Source organism: Microtus ochrogaster, linkage group LG7_11 (assembly GCF_000317375.1).
Source record: "Microtus ochrogaster isolate Prairie Vole_2 linkage group LG7_11, MicOch1.0, whole genome shotgun sequence".
Classification (NCBI taxonomy): domain Eukaryota; kingdom Metazoa; phylum Chordata; class Mammalia; order Rodentia; family Cricetidae; genus Microtus; species Microtus ochrogaster.
In genome coordinates, this window is record NC_022032.1 from 12,537,136 (window position 1) to 12,561,535 (window position 24,400).

At 38.8% G+C, this 24,400-nt stretch overlaps 2 protein-coding genes across 2 annotated transcripts in view; one reads left to right on the top strand and one right to left on the bottom strand.

Annotated features, from left to right (window-relative positions):
• LOC113457813 (rho GTPase-activating protein 7-like) overlaps positions 1-24,400 on the bottom strand; it is a 190,508-nt gene that overhangs the window by 142,563 nt on the left and 23,545 nt on the right. The window contains exon 2 of the mRNA XM_026786862.1: positions 7,559-7,612. The gene's annotated coding sequence lies outside the window, so the exon portion shown is untranslated. The remainder of the gene's footprint in view (positions 1-7,558; positions 7,613-24,400) is intronic.
• On the top strand, positions 17,827-21,092 carry LG7_11H8orf48 (linkage group 7_11 C8orf48 homolog). The gene has a single exon (XM_005362533.3). It carries the CDS (start codon positions 17,937-17,939, stop codon positions 18,813-18,815), a length of 879 nt encoding a protein of 292 aa, XP_005362590.1. The 5' UTR covers positions 17,827-17,936; the 3' UTR covers positions 18,816-21,092.

The following is a 24,400-nucleotide window of genomic DNA, read 5'->3' on the forward strand; positions in this document are numbered from 1 at the left end:
TAGGTACCTCATTTTTTCCCAAAGTCCTTTCCTCCAAATACTATCAAATGCCTTTCTGACGTCTATATAACAGACATATATATCTTTTCCAAATTAATGGTTTTTCGAGACAGGGTTTCTCTGTGGTTTTGGAGCCTGTCCTGGAACTAGCTCTTGTAGACCAGGCTGGTCTAGAACTCACAAAGATCCGCCTGCCTCTGCCTCCCAAGTGTCTTTTTTGAAGCCTCTGTGTAGCTCTTTTGATTTTTTTTCCATTTGCTTTCTATATTTGTAGAGGGTTGTCTAATGATTTCCCTCATCTTTTTTTCCAGTGGTTCTCTTATACTCTCTCCATACAGCTGGATTCATCAATTGTTTACAATTGATTGTAGAGTCAGGCTATGTGGAATACTATGTCCCAGGTTTAGGCGTTTTGTTTTTCATCAATTGTGCTTTCTGTCATCACTTGGTAAAAACCTCTACAATGCCGTACATTGTTAAAGCATGTCTATATGCTTTCTAAAACAGACATTGCATATCTGAAAGTGAAGAAGCTGTTGGGGAAATTCCTTCTTCCTGAATTAACTTGTATATAGTTACAGGCTTCCGGATTAGTTATAACCGCATGCTGAATGCCCATACCATGCAATTCTTTAAATTCTCTTGACAAATTAATTAACTCTTTTTATTCTGTTTTGTCTTTTCAAGACAGGATTTCTTTGTAGCTTTGGAGCCTGTCCTGGAACTAGCTCTTGTAAACCAGGCTGGCCTCGAAATCACAGATATCTGCCTGCCTCTGCCTCGCGAGTGCTGGGATTAAAGTCTTGCGCTACCACCACTTGGCAGACGAATTAACTCTTGTTATTACATGCCGCTGTTCAGTCAGCTGGCAGGAGAGTTTCTATTTATATAGTGAGATGCTGGTGATGCAGTCAAAGCATTGTATTGCTACAGAAGGTGCTTATTTATTGAGTTTATACCTTACATAAATAACCAGTATCAGTTTGTACTGTATGATGAACAACAGAGGAGATTTTCACTCATTTCTGAAGACTCTTTTGCTTTTTTTGTTTTGTTTCTTAGAAAGCCAATGAGTTATTGAGCTTGCTTGCAGAACAGGGCTTCAGGATAGTTACAGATAGTTACAGGTGTCGTTGTGCTCACCCCTAAACAACATTATCACTGTAAAGTTTTACCTGATAATGAGATGTAACCTCATTGACATTGTGTCACAAGGTCCCCAATTCTAGAGTCTTAATAATTTATTTGACATTTTAATAGCTTTATGATTAGGATTCCAAACTCATAGCCTTCAGGTTGTATAGCTATGAATTCACAGCTTAGGGAGCTGCTTACATCACAAACCACAGTTTTTAATTATTTAAGAGGCACATGAATGCTTTTGTCTTAGAGATAGCAGAACCTGGGATCGCAAAAAATTCTATAAACCATTTCTCAGGTCTGAGAAAGGATTCCTCTGATTTGTGGTTTCTGCCTCCCAAAGCACTGTGAAAACACTCTGAGGGCACTGTGGGAGCACTGTGGGAGCACTGAGGGGAGAGCACTGTGAAGGGAGCACTATTGGAGCACTGTGAGAGCACTGTGAAGGGAGCACTCTGGGAGCACCAGGGGAGCATTATGAGAGAGAGCACTGTGCCTCCCTGGCGCTCTGAAGACTTTTGGATTTTTTTCTCCTGGCAGATGGGGGTGGACATGCAACCTGAGTTCAAAAGCTTTACAAACCAAAGTTGGGAAACAACATGTATTTTATTGCTTGCCGCTGTGGCTAAGTACCAAATCCTAAGACCCAGGCGGAGGTCTTGTGTTTCAGCCCACCACATGTCTGAGCCCTCTTCTTTCCTGGCTCCTTCCTCCCTTGGCAGATGCTCCACCAAGTCACTTTGAAGCACTTGCCATTTCCCCAAACACTTTCCTATCTCTTCCGTTTTACACCTTTGCGTTCTTGAAATGTCTTTCCTTTTCTGGATGAGATTTCATCGTTTTCAAGACTTTGTCCAAATGTTAACAAGTGTTTAAGTTTTTCTGAAGTATCTCATGGTGTAACATTGATTAATCTAAAAAGATCTTACGAAGTCTCAGTAATTATCAGAATATTTTCAAAATTCCAAGGTATTTAAAAGAAATGATTTATTGTGAAGAATTAATATCTGCTTGTTTATCATTATTATTTATCTACCTATTATTTGTCCACCTAACATGTCATCTATCTATCTATCTATCTATCTATCTATCTATCTATCTATCTATCTATCATCTATCATCTAATCTTCTATCTTCTGTCATCTATCTATTATCTATTTATTTATATGTATCAATCTATTATACTACCTTTTTATACATATCAATCTATCAATCAACATATCTGCCTATTGATCATCTATCTATTTCTCATCTATATCTTTGTTTAACACAAATATTTATTATTGTTCTTACTAGTTTTTAGAGTTTAATCTATCCCTCCCATACCATTCTACACTTTAATAAGCTAGCTTAAGCTAGCTCCCAATTTCTGAAACTTCAGACTGCTATTTAATATGTCACGTGGCTGAATATAGTTGTGAAAATTTGAGAACAGTAACATTTTCAAAGTATTCAATGAACCAGTACTAATTTGAAATCAAATGTGTAAGGATTCTGAAGAGTTTCTGACAGTGCTTGTCGGTGTAAGATCATGACTTTGGTTATGGACACACGACATTGTGTTGGTCATGCCATCATGCTATCCAAACCCATGAACGCTGTCTAAAACACTCTGACTCACATGAAAGATTATTACTGTCCAGATAGTATGGCTTCATTAACATAGAATTTTAATATTTTCCTACTGACACTTCCTGACATGCAAGTATCAAATTAAGTATATCTCTCATTGTTTTCTGATAGTACATTTGATTATAAAACCTGTTTGAGTTGAGATTCTAAGAGTGCACCGACATACCTACCTCATAATGAACATTTTAACATTCAGAAACTTCACTAATAGTATTTCTGTATATGTCATTCCACAGTGTAGGCTATATATTCAATATTAAGTTGAGTAAATGATATAGCTTCAAGAGTGAAAAGCAGACAGAAATTTGACAGGTTGTGGTTAGGGAACATTGAAATACGAGTGTCAAGACAGAGATTTTTGAAAAGCCTTAAAACTGTGTGGAGTATCAATCATATCTTCAGGACAATAAAAGAAAGAACATTGAAGACATTTTCACAGATCTTCCTTAGTAATTTCTGTGAAATTCTAGGATTGCTAAATTAATGATTTCTTTCTAATATCTATCCTTCATTCTAGATTCATCCTAGGTATTGAACCGACTTTAACCATCTGTCAAGACAGTGAAGTCAGAGTGCTTGCTTCTGAGTAAAGAAAAGAAACTCCCAGTTAAACCCAACTTGATACATACTCTCATTGCCTGGCATATAGTATATGCTTAATTAACATTGTGAAGAATTTATCTTCATTACAAGAATAAAATGATGCGTGAATATTATTACTTTTTTCAAAAGAGGTTTGCAATAGAAATTTGTAGTGGAGGTTTCAGGGGGTCTGATTATCCTGCTCTTCACATATGAAATTTGCAAATTGTGGCTTTATTGGGAATTATGTCTTCAGAACATGCCACCATTTGACAGCATAGGGAGACATATAGAGCAATTTATTAATAACCAGGGAAAATGTTGGTAAAGCTACATAATACAGTCTGTTAGAGTTTGTTTTATTACCAGTGAATTCTTTGATGAGACGTAGGAAAGATCCCATATTTCTACCAGCAGAAACTCTCTTTTTAAAAAACAATAGGATCTGGGAAACATGGGCATAGATTCAGTGGGTACAGAATTACAATTACTGAATTAGAGGGACAAGATTGATCTCTGTTACATATCCCTCCCCCACAGCTTATAAAACATAAGGACCTTATCTTAATTTCAACTTTTGACCTTTCCTTGTACTTATAGTAGATGAACTAAATGAAGATTCAGGAAATGAGACTCCACCTTTGAAGTCTCTTCTCTCTTCAGGGATGGCAGAAAACACCAGGAACAGCACAGCACGAGAAGGGAACAGCATCCTCCAGAGAAACTAGTTTAAGTCCGGTTTCTCAGGTAGCTAAAAGGCAGCATCCATATTTAAATAATCAAGCAGAGCGAGGTGGAGTCTGAGTGGCTGAAGTCAACAGTGAAAGGCAGGAGAGGTTACCGTGCCGCAAAACACTCGTTACTTATAAATCCAAAGTCTTTCTTTAGGAGCTCATCGCCCCATGAAAAATTACAAACTATTAGAAAGCCATTCCATGTGAGTTGAAAATCGTTTCAGCATACTCTATAAAGCAGAGGATGAGGTAAGCCTATTTAATTTCTTCAACCCTGTTTCCACCATCTGTGCGTGTGTATTTCCATGAACTAGCCCAGTGAAGTCACACAGAAGCAGTGCTCTGTGCCTAATACACAGAGCTCATGCATGGGACACAACTCATCCCCAAACAGTTGATGTGTTAAGCAGCAGAGGAATTAGGTTTTTAAACCATGCTAAAGGATGTGGTAGAAAAACATCTGGAAAGAAACAGGTTGATTGGAATAGGGCTTCGTGGTTTCAAAAATGGAAGGGCGTACTAAGCCAGTCTCTCAAAGAACCCTAGTAGTGTTACTGCCAAAATAGACAAAGGCGGCTCAGGGATCTAATGCATTTGGCTTTTCTGGGATCACATAAAATCTCAGCACTTAAAGAGACAGGCTAACAATGCAATACCTTATCCTTGTTTTCATTTTTTTAAATTTTCTATTATTTTCGAAAATGATTATTTGGCTTGCCTCACAAATATATGTGAAGAGACAGAAACACTGACAGCCATTTAGGGAATAACTATGGTGTTAGTGATGGACCAGGAAAATACTAAGTTTTGAGAAACACATCTTCCTTTTTTAAGGCTATGTAAAAGACAGGCAATCAACCATCCCAATGACAGCAATACACAGGCATGGACCCAGAAGCAAAATTTTTGCATGATTTCCTTGAGATATTTACAAGTGATTTAAGTTTTAAAATGAATGGTAAAAACAATGTATACAATTTCTAAGGTGCTAAAGAAGGCATGAGATGGTCCTTGAGAACAATTAGAAGAAAGCTTCCTTAGATAATCACTGAGGACTATGGCATGTTATTTTATCACAGTGAAATCCCTCGAAGGCAGCACATGTACCTATGAACAGACCTGCCCCTCTTGATATCTATGTGAGCATAAACTATCATTCAAATCTGAAACTGCTGGAAAAAGAGCGCCTTGACATTTCTATTGGATTTGACCAGCTGGTTTATAATTAGATTAGAACTGCAAATTTTACAGGGGGTAGCGAGGTGGCTTTTAGACTTTCATGGGCAATTAACGCTTTTTCAGAAGACCTGCGTTCACTGTGGGGAGCAGAGGAAAACTCAGTGAGTCTATTCTTCCCAGCTTTATGGACTCTGGATAGAGTTCAGGTAAGCAGGCTTCTGTTGTAAGTGTGCTTACGTGCAGAGCCATCGCACTGGTCATGGGTGGTCATTTTTCATCTGAATCATACCTTGTGGGATTTCCTCTGCTCCACCAATTTCTTCTTCATTCTTCTCTGGGCTGCTAGGACACCAGTAATCATAGCTGTCATGGTCTTTTCCTTCATCCACCTTTCCAGCCTCCTTGGATGGTTCTTCCTCACATTCCATCCCTTGGTGTTATTTAGGACTTCCTTGATTCTTATATCCCAAATATGCTCCAAGAAATGTTGCCTGTTCAGTGGCTTGGTGAACCAGCTGGTGGCTCATGACTTTGGAAAGTCTCCATTGTCCTACAGACCCCTCCTTTGATCTGCAGATCATCCATCGGCACATCTACTTGACTTTCAGGTGTCTCAGTGGCATTTCAGAGGTGTAGTCTCCATTTTGCATTTCTAGTGATGTTGGTGTTTTATTTTTTTTGTTTTTGTTTTTGCTTTTGGAATATTTTCTAGTTCTATGAATGGAGACTCATTTCTCCTGGCTTCTTATTTCCAACTCTTCATGTTTTCCTATCTCATTCCTAATCCTACCAAGAAATATATTAATTTCAAAATGGAAAATGTAACCCTTTCCCGTCACTCTCGCTGCTACTGTTATGACTGAAGGTACTTATTAACTCTTTCTTCAACCCTGTCTTCTTCTTTGTGCCTTAGCCTTGAATCTTCTTTATCATTCCTGACAGGAATCCAGCCACAGCAGTCAGAGGCAGCCTATCAGAATGTCGCTCAAATAGCTTAATCGTTTTTTTTTAAATGTTCTTCAGAATAAAATTTAAAAGTTTACACTTACAAGGTCCTGTATGATTTGAGGTTCTCACAACTGTCTCCTGACAATCTCCATTTCTTTTTATCTCTTTCAGGCCTCAGAGCCTCTCCTTGCTCTTTGCATACGCCTTTCACACTGCCGTGGGAGGAACATTCTGCTCATGTCCTTCTCCTCGATGTCTTTTGAGGGGTCTTCTCTGAGTCCTATACTTAAAATTATGAGACTACTCAGAACTCTCCAGAAGTCTTTGCTACCTAACAGTCTCTAATTTCATTTATTTATCATGCTCATTTTCCATGCATTAGAATATAAACTCCATGCAGAAGCATCTTTATTATATGCCATAGTAATACACACAGGGGAAATATATTCAAAGAAAATAAATACATGGCAGCTTTGGGACATAAACTAATTTGGAAAGAAATGGAATGGAGCAAAATTGGGTACTAATAAGCAGGTAGTTTTAATTTTAGCATTTATGACATGCTACATAAATATATATATTTTACATATACATACATATATATTATATGTAGTTTAAATCAGAAAATCCCCCATAAACACAGGTATTTAAGTGTTTGGTCACAACTGTATTTTAAGAACTAGAAGGTGCAGCCTTGTTGGAGCAGTTCTGTCACTGGGTGAGCGCTTGGAGTTTCAGAAGTCAACACCAGGTCGAGTCTTGCTTTTACTGCCTCCTGCATGAGGATTAGGATGTAAGCTCTTAGCTACTGCACCAGTGCTCTGCCTGCCTGCTGCCCTGCTTTCAGCCATGATGGTCATGGACTTACCTTCTGAAACTGCAAGCAAGCCCCCAATTAAAAGCCTTGTTTATGATATTTCTTCACAGAAATAGAACAGTAATAAAGACATTTATTTATGTGTGTGTGGGTACGGTTGGGGGTAGGTAGACAGCGTGTGAAATCCATGGCATGAATGAGGAGGTCAGGGGACAATTTGAAGGTGTCAATTTGCTCCTTACACCATGCAGTTCTTAAGAATTGAACTTAGGGTCTCACGTTTGGGGCAAGAGCCTTTATGCTTGGATAAGCTTGCTACTTTCTTGTTTTTGTTTGCTAAATAAGGAAAGATCCAATGATCACTAGAGATTATTTTGTTATGTATTAATGGCTAACGTATATGTATTAGTACAATTTTTCCCTCTGAACACTTAATATGATTTTTCAGCATAATAAAACATTTTATTAAGTTAAAGCTATAACTAAATTATTGAAAAACAATTTACAAGAGAAGAGAGTGGCCTACCAGGTGACTGTGGCTGCGATATGCAGAGGTACAGACGGAGGCAGGGGACAGTGCCTAAAGAAAGAGAAAGGAGACAGACGAAATGTAGGATTAGGGCAATGCATGATGGGGCTCTCTGATGCTCTAAAACAATGCTTCCCCACTTTCAATCTCCTTGGGAGTCATCCACGGATAAGCTTCATGCTTTGGATTTTAGTTTAGTTCCTCTGGCTCTGTGATTCCATCTCCTTAAAAATGTGATTTCATCTTAGGTAATTGGATGATTCCTTAAGCCCTGGCCATGGTCCCTTTGGTACAGAATCTCTACCTTACTTGTCCTCTGAAGGGCTCTAGAAGGCTCAGCTATGGTGGCCATGGCAGAGCCCCCCCACTTCCCTCTCCATGTAAACTAGATTACATCCCTAAAACTAGCCACCAAAGTCTATTCCCTTATTTGGATGCTCCCCCACCTCCAGACAAGGTTTTTCCTTGAAACAGTCCTGGCTGTCCTGGAACTCACTCTGTAGACCACTGGACACTTTCTTATACCAGACTCATTTCTAAGACCAAAGTCCAGTTGTCAAAGTATTGAAGTCCAGCAATCAAAAAGCCCCCTTTTGACTACCCTAATCAACATGTTCAATCCAAACATACCACAAAATTCTGGGCTATTCTAACACAGACCTAATCATTTTTTTTCAGATGTGCTTAGGAGATTTAAAATGGATGCTTCTAAAATAGTCAGCTATTTTATGGTATTCAGGTGAAACAATGTAGAATGAATTATGTCCCACATGCAATGTTTTAAAAATGGAAAAAACACATTTTTAAAGACCTTATTTTTGTTTACTTTTGTGTGTGTGTGTGTGTGTGTGTGTGTGTGCGTGCATGTGTGATGTGGGATTTCCCTATGTATGCTGTGAATATGTTTTATTGCCATTGGTTAATAAAGAAGCTGTTTCAGCCAATGGCTTCGCAGAGTAAAGCCAGGCAGGAAATCTGAACACACACACACACACACAGAGAGAGAAAGAGAGAGAGAGAGAGAGAGAGAGAGAGAGAGAGAGAGAGAGAGAGAGAGAGAGAGAGAGAGGAGGCAGAATCAAGGAGATGCAATGTAGCTGTTAAAGGAGACATGCAGAAACTTTACCAGGTAAACCACAACCTCCTGGTGATACACAGAATAATAGAAATGAGTTAAATTAAGATGTAAGAGCTAGTTAGGAATACGCCTAAGCTATTGGCCAGAGGGTGTTGTAATTAATATAGTTTCTTGTGTGATTCAGGTCTGGGCAGCTGAGAAACAAATGAGCAGTCTCTGCCTACACATGTGTTTGTATATGCTTTCTCTCTCGCTTTAAGTGTGTGTGCGTGTTTGTGTGTTTGTGTATGTACATGTATACCTGCATGAAGGTGTCTTCAGAAACCAGAAAAGGGTGTCAGATCCTCTGGAGCTTAAATATTGTCACTTGTGCACCACCCCACAAGGGTAGTTGGACCCAAAATGACATCCTTTGGAATAATAGCAAGCACTCTCAGCAGCTGAGGCATCTCTTTAGCTCCCAGATGTGTATTTAATTTAATATATTCCAATCCAAAAATAACTTTTAGATTTTATATCCTCTGAGTCACTCAACAAATATTAGGAAAGGGATATGGAAGAGGGCACTGATCATACTTCAGATACATTTTTATTTGAATTCACTGTTGTAGTGTTTAAGAAAACCCTAATATGGAATAAAAAGAAGTAACTCAACTCCTATTGAAAATATGATAGATAAGATAGATGTTATCATTCATTTATGTTTACAATAATGAGCACACTATGATGCTGTTTAACATATATGACTATAATATAGAATATAGATCTATTCACAAATAACATTTTCTTTAATCAAATACTATAATTTTATAAGTATAAATAACCATACTTCATATATTCTTAAATATAATTCACATATTCTTAAACTGAGGAAGTAACTTTTAAGTTTATAGTTGGTGACTGTTCAGAGCATTTTTACATATGTAGTTTTGCTAATACTTTGGTTTGAGTTTGCAGGCTAGGTAGCAGATAAATGTGAAACTTAGAAATTCAGAAACAATTTTCAAGAGTATATAACTCATAATGAAGCAGCCAGTATACTCTGGCCTGAAAGTGGATATTCACCAAACTTTCATAGAGTAAAACGCCTACTATGATGTGAAAGAAGGTGGAGTCAAAGACCTCCTTATTTGGCTAGTGTCATTATGCCAAAGGACCCTGAGAGTCGTCTATGAGGACACAGTGTGAAAATACAGCTTCAGAAGCAGGAAGTGGGGCCTCCCTGTACTGATTCTTCTGCAACCTTGACCGTGAATTGCTCAGCTACTAGAACTGTGAGAAAGTTTCTCTTCAGAAGCTGTGCTGTCTGTTTCGGATTGTTTCCAGCCTCAGTCCAACAAGACATGGTTAGGACTTCAACTATTCCAAGCCTATTTTCTCTAACTGACCTCAAGTAAAGAAACCCCTATGCCAGTGGTTCTCAGCATCCATAATGCTGCGACCCTTTAATACAGATCCTCATATTGTGATGACCATAAAACTGTTTCATGGCTACTTCATAACTGTAACTTTGCTGTTTACGAATTGTAATTTAAATATCTGATATGTAGGATATCCTATATATGACCCCCAAAGGGGTCACGACCCATAGGTTGAGAACCACAGCCCTGTGTTCAGGCTCTCTATTCAAGGCTACTGTGGAATTGCGATGGCAGCGGTGGTTGCGGCAGCCACGGCATTTGTAGGTAGCAAGCTGCAGGCTTTGCTGTTTTGGTATTCAGCCTCACCTGGAGCATGTTGCTGCTGCCTCTGTTGCATTATGGGATTCCATATAAGTCAGCATGAATGAAATGAAGAAGTGGATTATAATTCTTTCCTTTTGGAGCCACAGGTTTTGGAGAGCTCTCCTTTAACTAATCTCAAATAGTTTTTAGGTTAGCCAACACTTGTGCTTTTTAGATCTTTCTGATAACAACTATTGATAGTCCTTTAAGTCAGCTCTTCAAAGCATGCAAAGGATGCTTTAGACACACAATCTTATGATAGCTGAAGAAAGGAGGACCCAATGTCCACAAGAGAAGGAGAATAACACATACAAAAGTAACATATGGGTGGTATTCATTGCTTCTTAGTTACATTTAAGATCATGCCGCGTGTGAATTTGGATCCATTGGATGTCCTTCTTTTCATCCTGGGTGACATTTCCTCCGGTGCCTTGTTATTATAATGCTAACGACATTACATTGTCACAGAAGAGTGATGTTGGGAGGGCGATGGCTTTTACCCCAAGCCTGTTCTCTCCAAATGGCCACAAAATGACAAGTGTTTGGTATTTGGGAGGACACTCTCATAAGAAAGGTGCAGACAAAGCAAGCAAGCGGACTGAGAGTCACAGGCATGGGTTTCATGACTTAGATCTGCACCTCTTAGTAAATAAAGGCCTTAGCAAGTTTGTTTCGGTGCATGAAATGGGGCCAGGGAAAAGACAAGAAGCAGGCTCTGCGGCTGAGAACAAAGGGCGCTATTGTGAGATCTCAGTAGCATAATATACAAGCTTCAAATCTGAGCTCTGGTCAGTGTGATATAAAGGAAGCACTTCATTAGCTATCACAGTGCATACCTCAGGCTTGTACCACATGGCGGCCTGCAGCAGGGGCATGGCCGCGAAGAATGATCTATTCACTTGGCTCTCATAATCTTGCTCTGTTTCGGCCTGCTGGGTTGACAGCTTTCACGCTAAGCATAGCAGGCGCTAGAGAAACAGCCTTACATTCTTCGGTGATAGAGTTTGTTTTTGGAAAATTCCTATCTAAAAAAGGAGATAAAATAACTTTCGCCTGTGAGCTCAACATATTACACTATATGTCCTTCCAGAGGGAGGGTCTGTTTTTATGATTACCACGGACACTTTAATAAAATGATTTTATGGAAAGAGTGGCCTTGGATGGAATTATTTGCAATTTCAATGTTACTCAACCCTATGCAATCTTATGAATATTCATTTGGCTGTGAAGGCTTGCTTTGTAAGTAGAAAATTACAGTAAAATGCTTTTGCAAGAAATTGAGTGGTAGAAAAGTAATTTTGCATAATAGTTTTCAGGAAAACCACTGAGAAGTCCAAGTCCATCATCTAGACCCACGGATTCCCATAGTTCTCCAAAATGGAAAAGTATATCATTTAAATTCAGACTCAAAGCACCATTTCTGAATTCATTGTATACATCCTTTGTGTTTAGAAGAAAAATGCATTATATTAAGGTTCTTGCATATATTACTTCCTAGATTTGAAGGTCAGTCTTGAATAGTATTGTGAAGTCTTGGGGGTCTGATTGCCTTTAAAATCACACAGGTTGCTGAGGACCATTCTAAACTTTACGAACAAGGCAGTGCAGCTAAGGAAGACAGAACTTTATGCGTCACAAAACAGATTCATCTTAGGTTGCACTCCTAGAATTATTAAAGCAAAGTAGTAAGAACGGTCACACAATTCAAACTTGTGCTTAACCGGTATTTCTTGCTAAATTGTTTTGTTGCCTCTAATTATGGAAATATTACTTTCAAAGAATTTTTTTTTCAAAAAATTATCTGATAATCGGGTAGAACAATGGGAAATTATTGCTTTAATGCCTAAGATAATTAAATTTTCTGAAATACACCAATCAAGATATCTGAAAAGAACTGCAAGATATTTTTCTTTTATGGGTTTTCCAGTGAGAGCAATGTTTTCTTAACACAATTTCTTAATTGAATCATGAAAGACTAGTAACCACCCTGGGGGGCTAGCCAAAAAAGTTTATGATAGAGTCTTCTCCAAAAGCTCCCGTGACCCTATTTATTTATTACTTAGTTTGAGTTTTGAGGATTGAACTCAGTGCTTTGTACATATTTGGCTCTCTTATGAGCTACAGACTCACCCGGAAGATATCCTTAATTCACAATTAAGTCTCTATATTTTACAATTCTCACGCCTCTCAGGATACAAGTTGCTAGCAATTTTTATTCTAAATATCTACCCCAAAAGTACACTGCTTAATTATCCTTTAGTCTGATTTCCATACAACCCAACTTCTCACGTTTCAGTCTTGATCTCCAGCAACTCAGAATTCAGAATGTGGCCTTATTTGGAGCCAGGGTCTTTACAGCGATAATCAAGTTAAAATGAGGTCAGGAGGTTGTGCCTTAATCTCATATGGCTAACATCCTTGTAAAAAGAGGAATTTGGACATACAGCCATGTGTAGGGAAAGAATACAGTGTGGTCATAAAAATGGCTATCTACAAATCAAAAGGAGAGTCTTGGGACAGATCCCTTTTGAAAGCACTTAGAAGAAAACAGTCCTAAAAATACCCTCATTTCATTGATAACTTTTTTTTGAAAAAGAGAATTGAAATTATTTTCAGTTTTTCTTAAGACTGAGACACTCATTGGTTTGCCTTGTCCAACTTCAATGTGATGGTGGTTTCTGATTTTTTTAACTGAAAGAAAACGAAAGAGTTATAATTAGGAAGTTAAGTCAAATTATTAATTATGTATTGTTGTTATCTCATAGAAAATAGAAGACTGGGACATTCAAAATGCCTGGGCTCAACGTTTTCTTTGTTAGTTAAAGGTATAACAGTAACAGGAAAGCAAATTTGTTTCTAAATATCTACTTTAAAATTGACTATCATGTATTTAAGGATGATGCAAAAATAAAACCTGCTACATTTTCAGAATTTCACTTAAAATTATTTGTATTCTCTCTGATGCTGAACAGTGGACGTAGGGATACATATGAGGGTGGTGTTCTACTGAGGAAGACTTCCAGCCCTTAATCTTAGCTTTAAAAATGTAAATCTGGGAAAAGTAAATGATGCACTGGAAATATTAAACCAACATAGATGAGAAACGTAACAGTTTTCATTGGAGAGCTTTTATTAATTTTCATGTTTTTCTGAAAGTCTAGTTATTTATCTATTTACACTATCAAAATTTTGCAGTAGTATTTCATTGGATAATTTTGTAAAGTGACTCCTTGTTTACAAATGTCGAAGCATTTCTAAACAACAAGACATTGTCTATAAATTTTACAAATCGGAGCAAAGATAATATCTCATTTAGAAAATGGGGATGTTTTCTAAGTTCAAAAATAATTCGCTTACCCTTTGAGGTAATCCTCAGTGAAATTAGATGAGTCAATATAATTTGAGATGACAGAGGTGACTGGCACAGCTTGGTGACACAGTTTGTTAAAATCCTGGAGGACCCAGAGGCAACCTCCAACTCCCCAAACAAAACAAAACAAACCATCTTTAGGGATCTAAAACCAAGTGGCCTGTCTAACTTGCAGATGTGATTGTATAACTAAAACGCATAGGAAAAAAGTCAACAGAAAGAACTTGTTACATATAACATGGGTGACTTGAGAATGCAAAGGAGGTGGAACAAAAAAGATGTTTTTCATCCAGAGTCTGAAGATGTTTTCATGTATCTGCTTGTGGTTTCATGTGTTAAAAATCCAAAGAACTGTGCACCAACACAATGAAGCCAATTAAATATGATGACTAGAACTATCAAAGCCTAGTACAATCTAAGAACAAACTTGGGAAAAGACTGAACATTTTGATATAAAATGAAAACCTTTTAGTGGCAATAAACAGCATGAGTAAATAAAAGGACTTAGGCCACAGGAAAATAAATTGCGATTTCAACAAGAAAGGTGTTTTTGAATACTTTGAAATAACAGAAAATAAAAGTGCTAAACTAAAATGGGTAGAAGAAATGTGGTATGGGAAGTCCTTCTGTATGTGTGTTGCTTTTATTGGTTATTGAATAAAGAAGCTGCTTTGGCCTGTGATATGGCAGAATAGAACTAGGGAGGAAAACTAAACAATGCTGGGAGAAAGTAGGCAGAGTCAGTGAGAAGCTGTGTAGCCACCAGAGGGGACAGACACACCCTGGAACCTTGCTGGTAGGCCATGACCTCAAAGTGATACACAGATTAATAGAGACGGGTTAAGATATAAGAGCTAGCTAGCAATATGCCTAAGTAATTGGCCAAGCAGTGTTTTAATTAACACAGTTTCTGTAATTATTTCGGATCTGGTTGGCTGGGAAACGAACAAGCAGCATCCACCCACCAAAATTAATAACAACACACACACCAAAATTATAAATGACCCTTATGTATATAAAAATCTGCTAAACTTCACTAATAATAACAGAGGTTCAAATTCACATTGCATCAAGATAAAATTAAAGACATGCACATTGACAAAATCCCACAAAACTGAATAAATAGCCCAGGAGCCAAGCTCTGGAATAGGCCTTTTTATAGTTTTAGGCTGAAATGCCAAAATGATACTCCTTACCTAGGGCAATTGGAAAACTACATGTATCTTTAGTGTTCACCACAGTAATCTCACTATTAGGGATCATCTTGGAAACACATCGCCAGAGATACAAAGAACAATAAGAAACTTTCCATCAGAATATAGTAATTCCTTACAATGGGAAACAAAGTAATTATTGAGAGAAATAAGCAAGGGTATCTGTATGCTGCTTCTGGGTGACACCTTGAATATACTTTTAAGCAGTAAACAGTGTAAAAAGTGTGCAGCAATGTATACTGCTTTCTCTTTCCCAAACCAAACTAAATGATAAATTAATTATTTTTGACATTATATTTAAAGAAGATAATGATAAGGACTGGATGTGAATGTGGGAGATACCTTGTGTGAAATGCCCTGAGAACATGGTTCTTCTTTATAGCTTCCATTTAGGGAGAGGGGGAAGGAGGAAAGGGGGAGGGAGAAAAGATGGGGGGGAAGATTTAACATTTGCTGAATATTTGCTAGTGAGACAGGCAAATGTGGGAATGTCTGGAAAGACACTGAGTCTCAAGTCAGTAGTTTTCCATTGCCACCAACATAGACATGAACTTGTAAGGGGGAATGACATTCATTCAGAGAAACGAAAAATGCAACATTTCTTTTACATTTAGTAAGAGATGTTTGTATAAATCTGAAGACATGATTCTGAAGTTTGTATATAAGTCAGTTTAAGTATAAATAATTCTGTAATATAATTATTGAGACCCTGAACTTTCTGGAACCTGCATAATTCTGTAATATAATTATTGAGACCCTGAACTTTCTGGAACCTGCATAAATATTTTCTTTCTGTCAATTCCATGAGTGATTTTTTTTTCATTTCCAGATTAAAAACAAGAAATGTTGAGTGCGTCTTACTGTATTTTACTCCTGTGACTCCTGACTGAGCTTGTGTTTGGTAAAGCCAGCGGAAGTCATCTATGTCCCTTAGTTGTGTATGAAGAGAGTTTGGGATAGAATGGGGGGCTGCAACTCCTTATTGCCCTTTCACTCTGTCTTTCTTATTTTTTTTTGACTCACTTGAAATGCACAATTAAGAAAAGAATAATAATCTGTAACATTCTGCTTGTTCACCCTTTCTTCCTAATCTCTGAGAAACACAGAATGTGTCAACGCCACTGCTACAGAACAGTTGAAACTTTGTACACTTGGCCCTGATGATTCTCACATGTGAAAGTCAATAGCTACATCTTCCTCTTGGTTTACAGACTGAGAAAAATTAATAGGGACAGGGATTTTCAAACAGAGATACACTGGAACTTGAGTTTGCAATCCAGTTGAAAAGTGATTCGCATAAAGGACAGCTCCTATTTTTACAACTCAAGCCTTGACCTCTATCCTCCTGAATATTATCTGACAGTGATAGTATATTGTAACTATTCTTCTTCCTTAAGCAAGTTATTAAGATGTTAAGATTCCCACAGCTTTTTATAAAGAAATTAATTAATTTTACAATTCTCTATTCAGATTTTCTGCTTCAGAGATAAAGCTAAATAGCTTTATCTTTTAAACTGAGATAAATTTACAACATTATTGAAAAATAGAAAACCCGGGTTAGTCTAGGTGTTAGCACATGGAAACAATTACAGGGTGCATTGTAATTAAGATAAAGTCCTTGTTCAAGGGGAGGAAATGATGAATTGCATGGAATTATGAATGGGAGAATGAGGGAGACTTTTGAAATAAAAATTTAAAATAAAAACGTTATTTCTGTTAGAAATCTCTTAGATACACAGTTATCTGTCTGCTCTTAATTGGGCTGGGGGAAAAAAGAATTTGGAAAGTCCTTATCTTTAAAAGAAGGCTGGTCTCATTTCTCGGATGATCTTTGAATATTTCAGACAGTTGACCTTTCTAAAGTAAGTCAGTAGGTGAACACAAAGGGGGAGGGGTGTGAGGGAGGACGGAGGGAATATAATATGAGTTTGGGAATCCATTTTCTTCTCTTTTTGCCATGTGTATGTCTCAGGCTTATCATCAAGCTTGCCAGCATGGCCTTAATATGTCAGGCTATCTGGGTGTGCAAGAATGCTGTTTAAAAGGCCTGAATAAAGGAATGCCACATGGGTAAAGGGCTACCTGTGTTTGAAGACTGCAGAGTAGGGTACCTGGACTTTCTTAAACTGGAATTATGTATGCCACAAAACCCACTGCCCCTGCGTAAATCGATGTCCATCACCAGTCCTTATGCACGCTACCAGTGAATTCTTGAGCTGTTGCATCTGCAGCCTTCAATTCCAAAGACTCAGCTGCACTGCACCCAGAAAAGAACTGGGAAGCCCTTCCTTTGGAAACGTGACTTAAAGGAGTAATAATCATGTAGCAAGGCATACAGAGAGGAGGGCACTGACCTGGCAGGTGGAGGGGGCAACACCTAAGACTGTCGCGGTTTGGGGAAACTGCAAAGTCTTCGGAATCCTGGAGTGACTGCACATGGGCCCTACCATGTATTTTATGCCGGTACTTCTGTTTTCATCTTAAGGCATGAATGCGAACAGCTTCTCCCTTGACTCTAAGACAGGAATATTTTTGTTGCATACCCTAGCGAGCACTTTCTGTGAAAACTGTCTTCCTGAGGCAAGCCGCACTATTTCTTTTGTCACAGCCCACCTGTCTGTCTCTATGGAGCCCACGTGTGTGCATAGCCCGGTCTGATCTGGAGGGAAAGGAGTTTGAGGTCTTTTCCCTTGAATCACAGTGTTCTAAACAGCATTCCAGGCAGCCTAGGAGCTGAATAAAAGGGCTGTTGAGCCCGCCCAGGCAGGAGCGGATGAAGGTGGGGGGCGGAGGGGTGGGGCAAGCCAAGAGAGACTACTCACTGCGCATGACCGGCGCGCGTTGCCACGGCAACCAGAAAAGGCGTACCCGGAAGTCTTGACCGGCGGCGCCCAAAGACACCTAAGATCTTGCCCTGTGGGCTCATCTTTATTGATTCCAGGCCCATTTCTGACCAGAACAAAGCAGATGACGAATAGAGTCCGAGGCAATGGGATGGCCATCTACTCAAGAGCCGGGGGACTCAGAAGAGCAAGGAGGCCCGGCCCAGACGGACGTATGCGCTACTCAGATTTCTGAAGAGATCCTCAGGTCCTATACTGATGAGATGGTGAGTTCTGGTTCCCTCAGCTCCTCCGGGGAAGAGCAGTCCTGTTCCTACAACTCTGAGAGCTCATTGGAGAGTGGGAAGCCGACTACAAGTTCAGAAGAACAAGACGAGCTGCTAGAACGTTCATTCTTACAGAAGGAAGAACATAGGCTGAGTGAAAAGTGGCTCAACCACATCAAGGGCAAAGGAATTCATTCGGAAAGATACCAACCCCGCAGTAGACTCCCACCAGAAACTCCTGGGGCATCCGCCGAAGAACTGAATGCCCTCCAGTCTTTTTGTTCTGTTAAAGTAAACCTGATCCACCAGAGAGAGGATTCAAGAGCAAAGAAAAGCCCCAGGCCCAAAAGGCTGCCGCTCAGACGGGTTGCAGAGACTTCAGAGGTAGACGCTTCCAATTGCACTGTTCCTGACGAACTGCTGAGCAGAATCTATTTGAAGAACACGAGGGCAACTCTAGCGCACATAGGGGCCCTTAAGCAGCATGTTTCTTCGCAGTGTCCCAGTTGCAACAGCAAAAGGGCAGAGCTGGCTCAGTCTGACTTCCTGAAGCGCAGGAAGACTCTGTTGGAGTCGCTTCTGCTCCAAGAGAAAATAGACGAACACCTTCATACCACAGACTTTCTCACCCTCATTGGAGATGCACATCGGGGCTTCCCCAGGCTTTCAGATGATCCCAAGGTCATTTGGAAGAAAATGACTGAGAAAATTCAGACGGGAAGCCCCAGTTTTGGAAAGGCAGAAGCAATGCTGGTGTAAGATGGGTGTACAAGTACCCTACTGCTCTTCAGCCTATGTATCCAACTAGATAGGAGGCACTGAGAGCTAATGGTGATATAGAATGTGCCCAGCCAGGGGATGGTGACTATTAATGATTAATGAAAACAATATGATGTGTGTACACGTTCCTGTTGCGTATTTAAGTAATTACCATCGTTTGTAGAGGGAATTTAGAAACTAATGTAAGATTTTCTTTCTCTTCCTCCATGGTGGTCTAAACAATTCCATCCGATATATTATATATTTTACATTATGGAAGATAATTGGAGTAGCCATCAAAACTTTATTATTTAGGAGAATGAAAGATCCTGGCAGTTTGGACTGGTGGTTGACAGTACAGAGAGAGAGAAGTAAACTGATGTAAGATAGTTAGGAAGCATGAGTGGCTGCTTTTGTTGATGAAATGGCTGTGTGGATTTAATAAAAGCTAAATTTTAAAAAGGCACTAGCATTTTGTCTAGGATACTTCCCTGACTTGTGGGCTTGATACTTGAATGAATGATAATTTTCTTAAGATAGTAGGCTGGCTAGTTTCTGTCAACTTGACAAAACTAGAATCACCTGGGAAGAGGGAATAATCAAATCAGTTGAGGAACGGCCTCTATCACACTGGCCTATGGGAATGTGGGTGGGGGTGGTCATTTACTACTGGACTAATATTAATTTGGGAGGGTCTACCCCACTGTAGGCAATGCCGTCCTTGGTCAGGTAGTCTTGGGCTGTGTAACACATCAGCTCAGTAAGTCTATTTTCCCATGCTTTCTGCTTTAGTTCCTTCCAAAAATGTTTTTGACAGTTCTCTGTACCCCTCCATTGACAATAACCTGTAAGTTAAATAATTTCCTCTTCCAAGCTGGTTTTGCTTAATATTCCCCACCCCCGGCAACAAAAACCTAAACAATGCAGACTTTGGTACCAGCGACTGGGACGTTTCTCTGACAGACCTGATCATTTTTCTTGGGACTACCGTGGAAGGCTTTGAGAGCTTTGTGTTAGGAAAGGCCTCTGAGTCTTCAGGGCTTAATGACCTGTTGGGAGAGCTTGTACTAGGGGAGTGTTGAGAGAGGGGCAGGAGTTGGAGACCGGGCTTGCAAAGCTTTAGAGAGAAGCAGAGACTACCAGGGATGCTTATGTGATATTCTGAATCAAGAGGTCAGCTGACCCAAATGAGAACCACTTAGGAAGGGAGACTCTCAATTGAGGAATTGCCTTTATTACACTGGCCTAGGATGGGCATATCCTCGGGCCACTTTCTTGATTAATGACTGATGCGGGAAGGCCCAGGCCACTGTGAGTGGTGCCGTCCTTTCGCAGATGGTACTGGGTTGTAACAAAGCAAGCTGAGAAACCCACGGCAAACAAGTCAGTAAGCAGCATTCCTCCAATGGTCTTTGCTTCAGTTCCTGCCGCTAAGTCACTGTCTTGTGTTCTTCCCCTGACATCCCTAAATGATGGATGTAAGCCGAACAAATCCTTTTCCCACCCTACTGGTTTTTTGTGAGTATTTTTTTTCCCAGCTAACGGAAGTCCAACAATCCAGACAGGAACACTAGAACATGGCAAATTTGAAGGAACTGGTTGACTATAACCCTTTGTATCTAGGTAGTGTAAGGTGTATTTGAGACATACATATGGAGAGTGGGAAAAAACATGTTATTTATAATTACAACCAACAGGAAAGGTCTAGATGTTAGAACTCAGAGGGATTAGTGGGGAAATCATTGGTACATGGCTGGAAATTGAAGCCACAGATCGGTGAACTTTTCTAGAAGTTAGGATATAAAACAGAAGCAGGGTTATTTCCAGCTTCTGAGAAACGCCAACCACAAATGACTGGGGGAATAATCATGCAAAAGTAAAGCAATGAAATAAAGAATATGAATATACACTGCGTGAAAAGTTTAATTGCTGGCAGGGAAAAGGGTGAAGCTGAGGAAACACATAAAGTTGTTATAAAAAATCCCTTTTGGTCATAATAATTTTGTGAATCTTCTGCTTGCACTAATTTCCAATCTCAGAAAACTGTCATTTTTTTGAAGAGTGCTGTGCTGTGAATGGGGAAATTACATGTATCTTGATAAGTCATATTCATGTTTTATTTCTTTATAAAAATAATAAATGCTAGCGTGGTGGCATTACCCTGAGATTGTTTTCTACATGTCACGTGTCTAACATATTTTAGTGAAAGAGAAATGAGTTTGCAAAAGTTAGCTCGCAAGCTTCTGTAGCCAAGGCCTTACAATTTCATACTTTGAACTAAGCCTTACTGTGAGCTAAGCCTTCATTTATGCATAAATGATCTTTTTTCTTTTTACTAGAAAATGTCTTCTTAGTCATAAATAAGAGGAAAAAGTCATTGCCACTTACATAATAACTTTTCACTGGAAGGCCTTATTACATCACACTTTCTCTTTGGCTCTCAATAGCTTCACATAATATACAATCAAAACCTCTGAATAATGTTCCATTTAGAATTTTCTGTAATTCTCTTCTATTCGTCAACCAATCTAGAAACCCTAAATTCATCTTTCGTTTCCTCTTGTATAATCATCAACAGCACGCTGTTTTCAGCAACACTATCAGATTGGTTCTCTTCAGCATTTTTGACCATAACTGATTTCCCTGCCATTACCTCTCTTTGTGGAACCTTTAATTTTCTACTCCATATTTTTTTACTCTCCACATCTCTCTCCAGTTTTCAGTTATTTTTCTAATGCATGAAGGTTTTTAAAATAATTCTGTTAATTTAAAACAGAACAGCTCGGATCAACCTGCCTCCATTATAAAAATAGTTCAGACTGATTGATAACTACACAGTGGTTCTTTCCCATCTGACCCACACTTATCTTTGTAGGCTCTCTCTGCTGTATTCAAGCTTCTCTAAAGAATTTGTCTTTCCTCAAGCTTTCCTGTTCACTGTGCCAATATAATTTACATGTACAGATATGGGTCATGTAAACTGATGACTTTTTTTAGCTAGCTTGCTCTTTATTACTTATTGTAATTTATTTATTTTTGTAGTTTTAAGTAAGTACTATGTTTGCATGATCCTAGAGTCAAAGGATATGGAAAGGCTGGGTATGCAGGCTCTCGTCCCCATGACTGCCATCCAATCCTGTTCTGCACTAGCCCACAAGATTTTTGCACTTTCTATGTTTATCTGTTACTGATTTGAGTATAGAGCAGCCATCCATCCATCTTAAGATAAGAACCTGAGACAGACTGAATTCAGGGAATTTGGGATTAACAATCTACCAGTAAGGGCAAAAGTATCTCTGTACTTTAACTCACAAAAAATTTTAGGGTAAAACATTAGCGTGTAGTAGCCTAAGTAGTAATGTTTATCTATGAACAATTTGGTTTCTTATATGTTCTTCCAATACTGTTTGAGCACATCAAACACCAGTGCTATTTTGGTATATTGTCTTGTGGTTTTGGTGATTATTGCTAATGGGCTCTGTCCTCCGTATATGGAACTACTAGAAGATCGTAAAACCTTGATGGTAGGGCCTAATGGGAGGAAGTTGAATCACTGGAACTGTGTCTTTGAAAGGAGTTCTAGGAACTTCCTGTTTCCTTTCATTTCTGAGCCTGAGCCTTGAGTTGATCAATTTGCACCACCACCATATATTCTGGTCTGATTTGTTACCCCACTATAGTCTTCAAAGCCTCGGGAAAAGAAATGGGCTAGGACTGGCTGGTTCATGTAGATTTTTTTGTTGAATGTATAATGTTGCTTAGGAAACCAGTCAGGTAGACTTCTGGTTATGTCTACAAGAGAGTTGACAGAGACGGGATTAGGATGTAGCAGAACAACAGAAGAGATAAAACCATCCCTATGCGTGGGCATTACCACTCCACAGACTGAACCAAAAAAGAAAAGAAAAAAGAATCACGTAGAAAAGCAGAAAGGCAGCCAGTGTGTGCAAGTTCTATTCCTTCTGAGTGAATTACGTCTGTTCTGCTGCCATCAACCACAGATAGCCTCAGTCTTTCTAGGAAATCTCACCAGCCAGTATAGAGGAACATAAAGGCTTTTTTCTTCAAACTCATATGCATCATTGGTCCTGTTTCTACCGAGACTTTCTATTTCCTTTATTGAGAAGGTAATGGGTTATCTGTGTCTCTAGTATTCAGAGAGCTATTATTTGAGGGGTAGAACAATCTAATAAACACACTTTTACAATTGCATATGTACCCTATTGGCTCTATTCTTTTAGGGAGTCTTTCCCAAATAAGCCAAAACAGAAACCCCACTCATTCTATTGCTGAATAATTGCCTGTTGTATGTGTAGTTTTCATTGTGTTTATTTGTTTAATTGCAACAACAATAAGCTTGTGGTGCTCTTTCATTAACGTAAACAGATCTGTTGTGAATGTGCCCTGTAAGTTTTTATTTAACCACCTGTTCCTCATTTTTCTTTATCTGTCCCTCATTGTAATCAGGGTCACATGAGCGTGTGTGGGTGGGATCTCTACAAAGAATCAGGGTCTTTTTGTAAAAAGAGTTAGCTGGATCACTCCCTAACGCTAGCTTTGACTTTTGTTAGAAACCTTGAAATGGTTTCCACAAACACAGCTGTATTTTACAGGTTTTCTCTCCAGAGATGCTCAAGTGTTCCAGTCCTCACTCTATTGACAACTCTTTCTTTTTTCATTTAAAAACACTGCAGGCATTTGTAGTGGGTGTGAAATGGTATTTTAGTGATCTTTTGATTTTTCTGTTTAAATGTTCAATAATATGGAACAACTTCTTTTTTGCTCAATGGTCATCTGTATATCTTCTTTGGAGAAATGTCTGCTCAAATCCTTTAATCAGTTAAAATTGAGCTCTTAGTAAATTTTGTTGAATTGTAAGACTTATGTATTTTACTATTAAATTACTCTCTTGTATATGACTTGCAAATATATTGTTCTCATTCTGTGGGTTATCTATCTCTCTAGTCCCTTAAGCCATCTAATGCATAAAACATGTAACGTTTATGAAGTCCAACTTACAATATTTTTCACTATTCTTCTGTGTTATATTAAGAATCCATTGCCATATCTAAGGAATTGCAGGTTTCCTTTGCTTTTTCTACTAATAATGGTATAGTTTAGTATCTTATGATGAAGCTTAGAGTTACATTTGTCACAGCTTGACTGTGAGTCCCAGAATTTACGTAAAGAGGATTTCCCGAATTTGTATGTAAATACTATTTCGAAGTGGTGCTTTGGAGAGTGATTCCGATGAGATGCGTTCTCAAGGTCAAGACCCCTAGAAAGCATCCCTGGCTTTGAGGAAAGGGCTTGTGGTCTTGCCCAACTCAACTTCAGATGGCTTTCAGCCCACTGTGGCACAATAAAAAAAAGTCCTTATTAGATGTTGATCAAAGCTTATATCATTGTGCTGTGGACTGTCCGGCCTACAGAACTACATTCTCAGAAAGTATATAGTTAGATATATACTTAGATATTTGTTTAGGAGACTAAAGGTGGGCTCCCATGTGCCTTTTTTATGTTAAATTTTTGTTCATGGCCCAATTCCATTATTTTACAGTTAGATATTTAGTGTTTTGGTACAA

Excerpts from the sequence above, each read along its gene's own strand:
- LG7_11H8orf48 (XM_005362533.3), top strand. The coding sequence starts at position 17,937 with ATGGGATGGCCATCTACTCAAGAGCCGGGGGACTCAGAAGAGCAAGGA.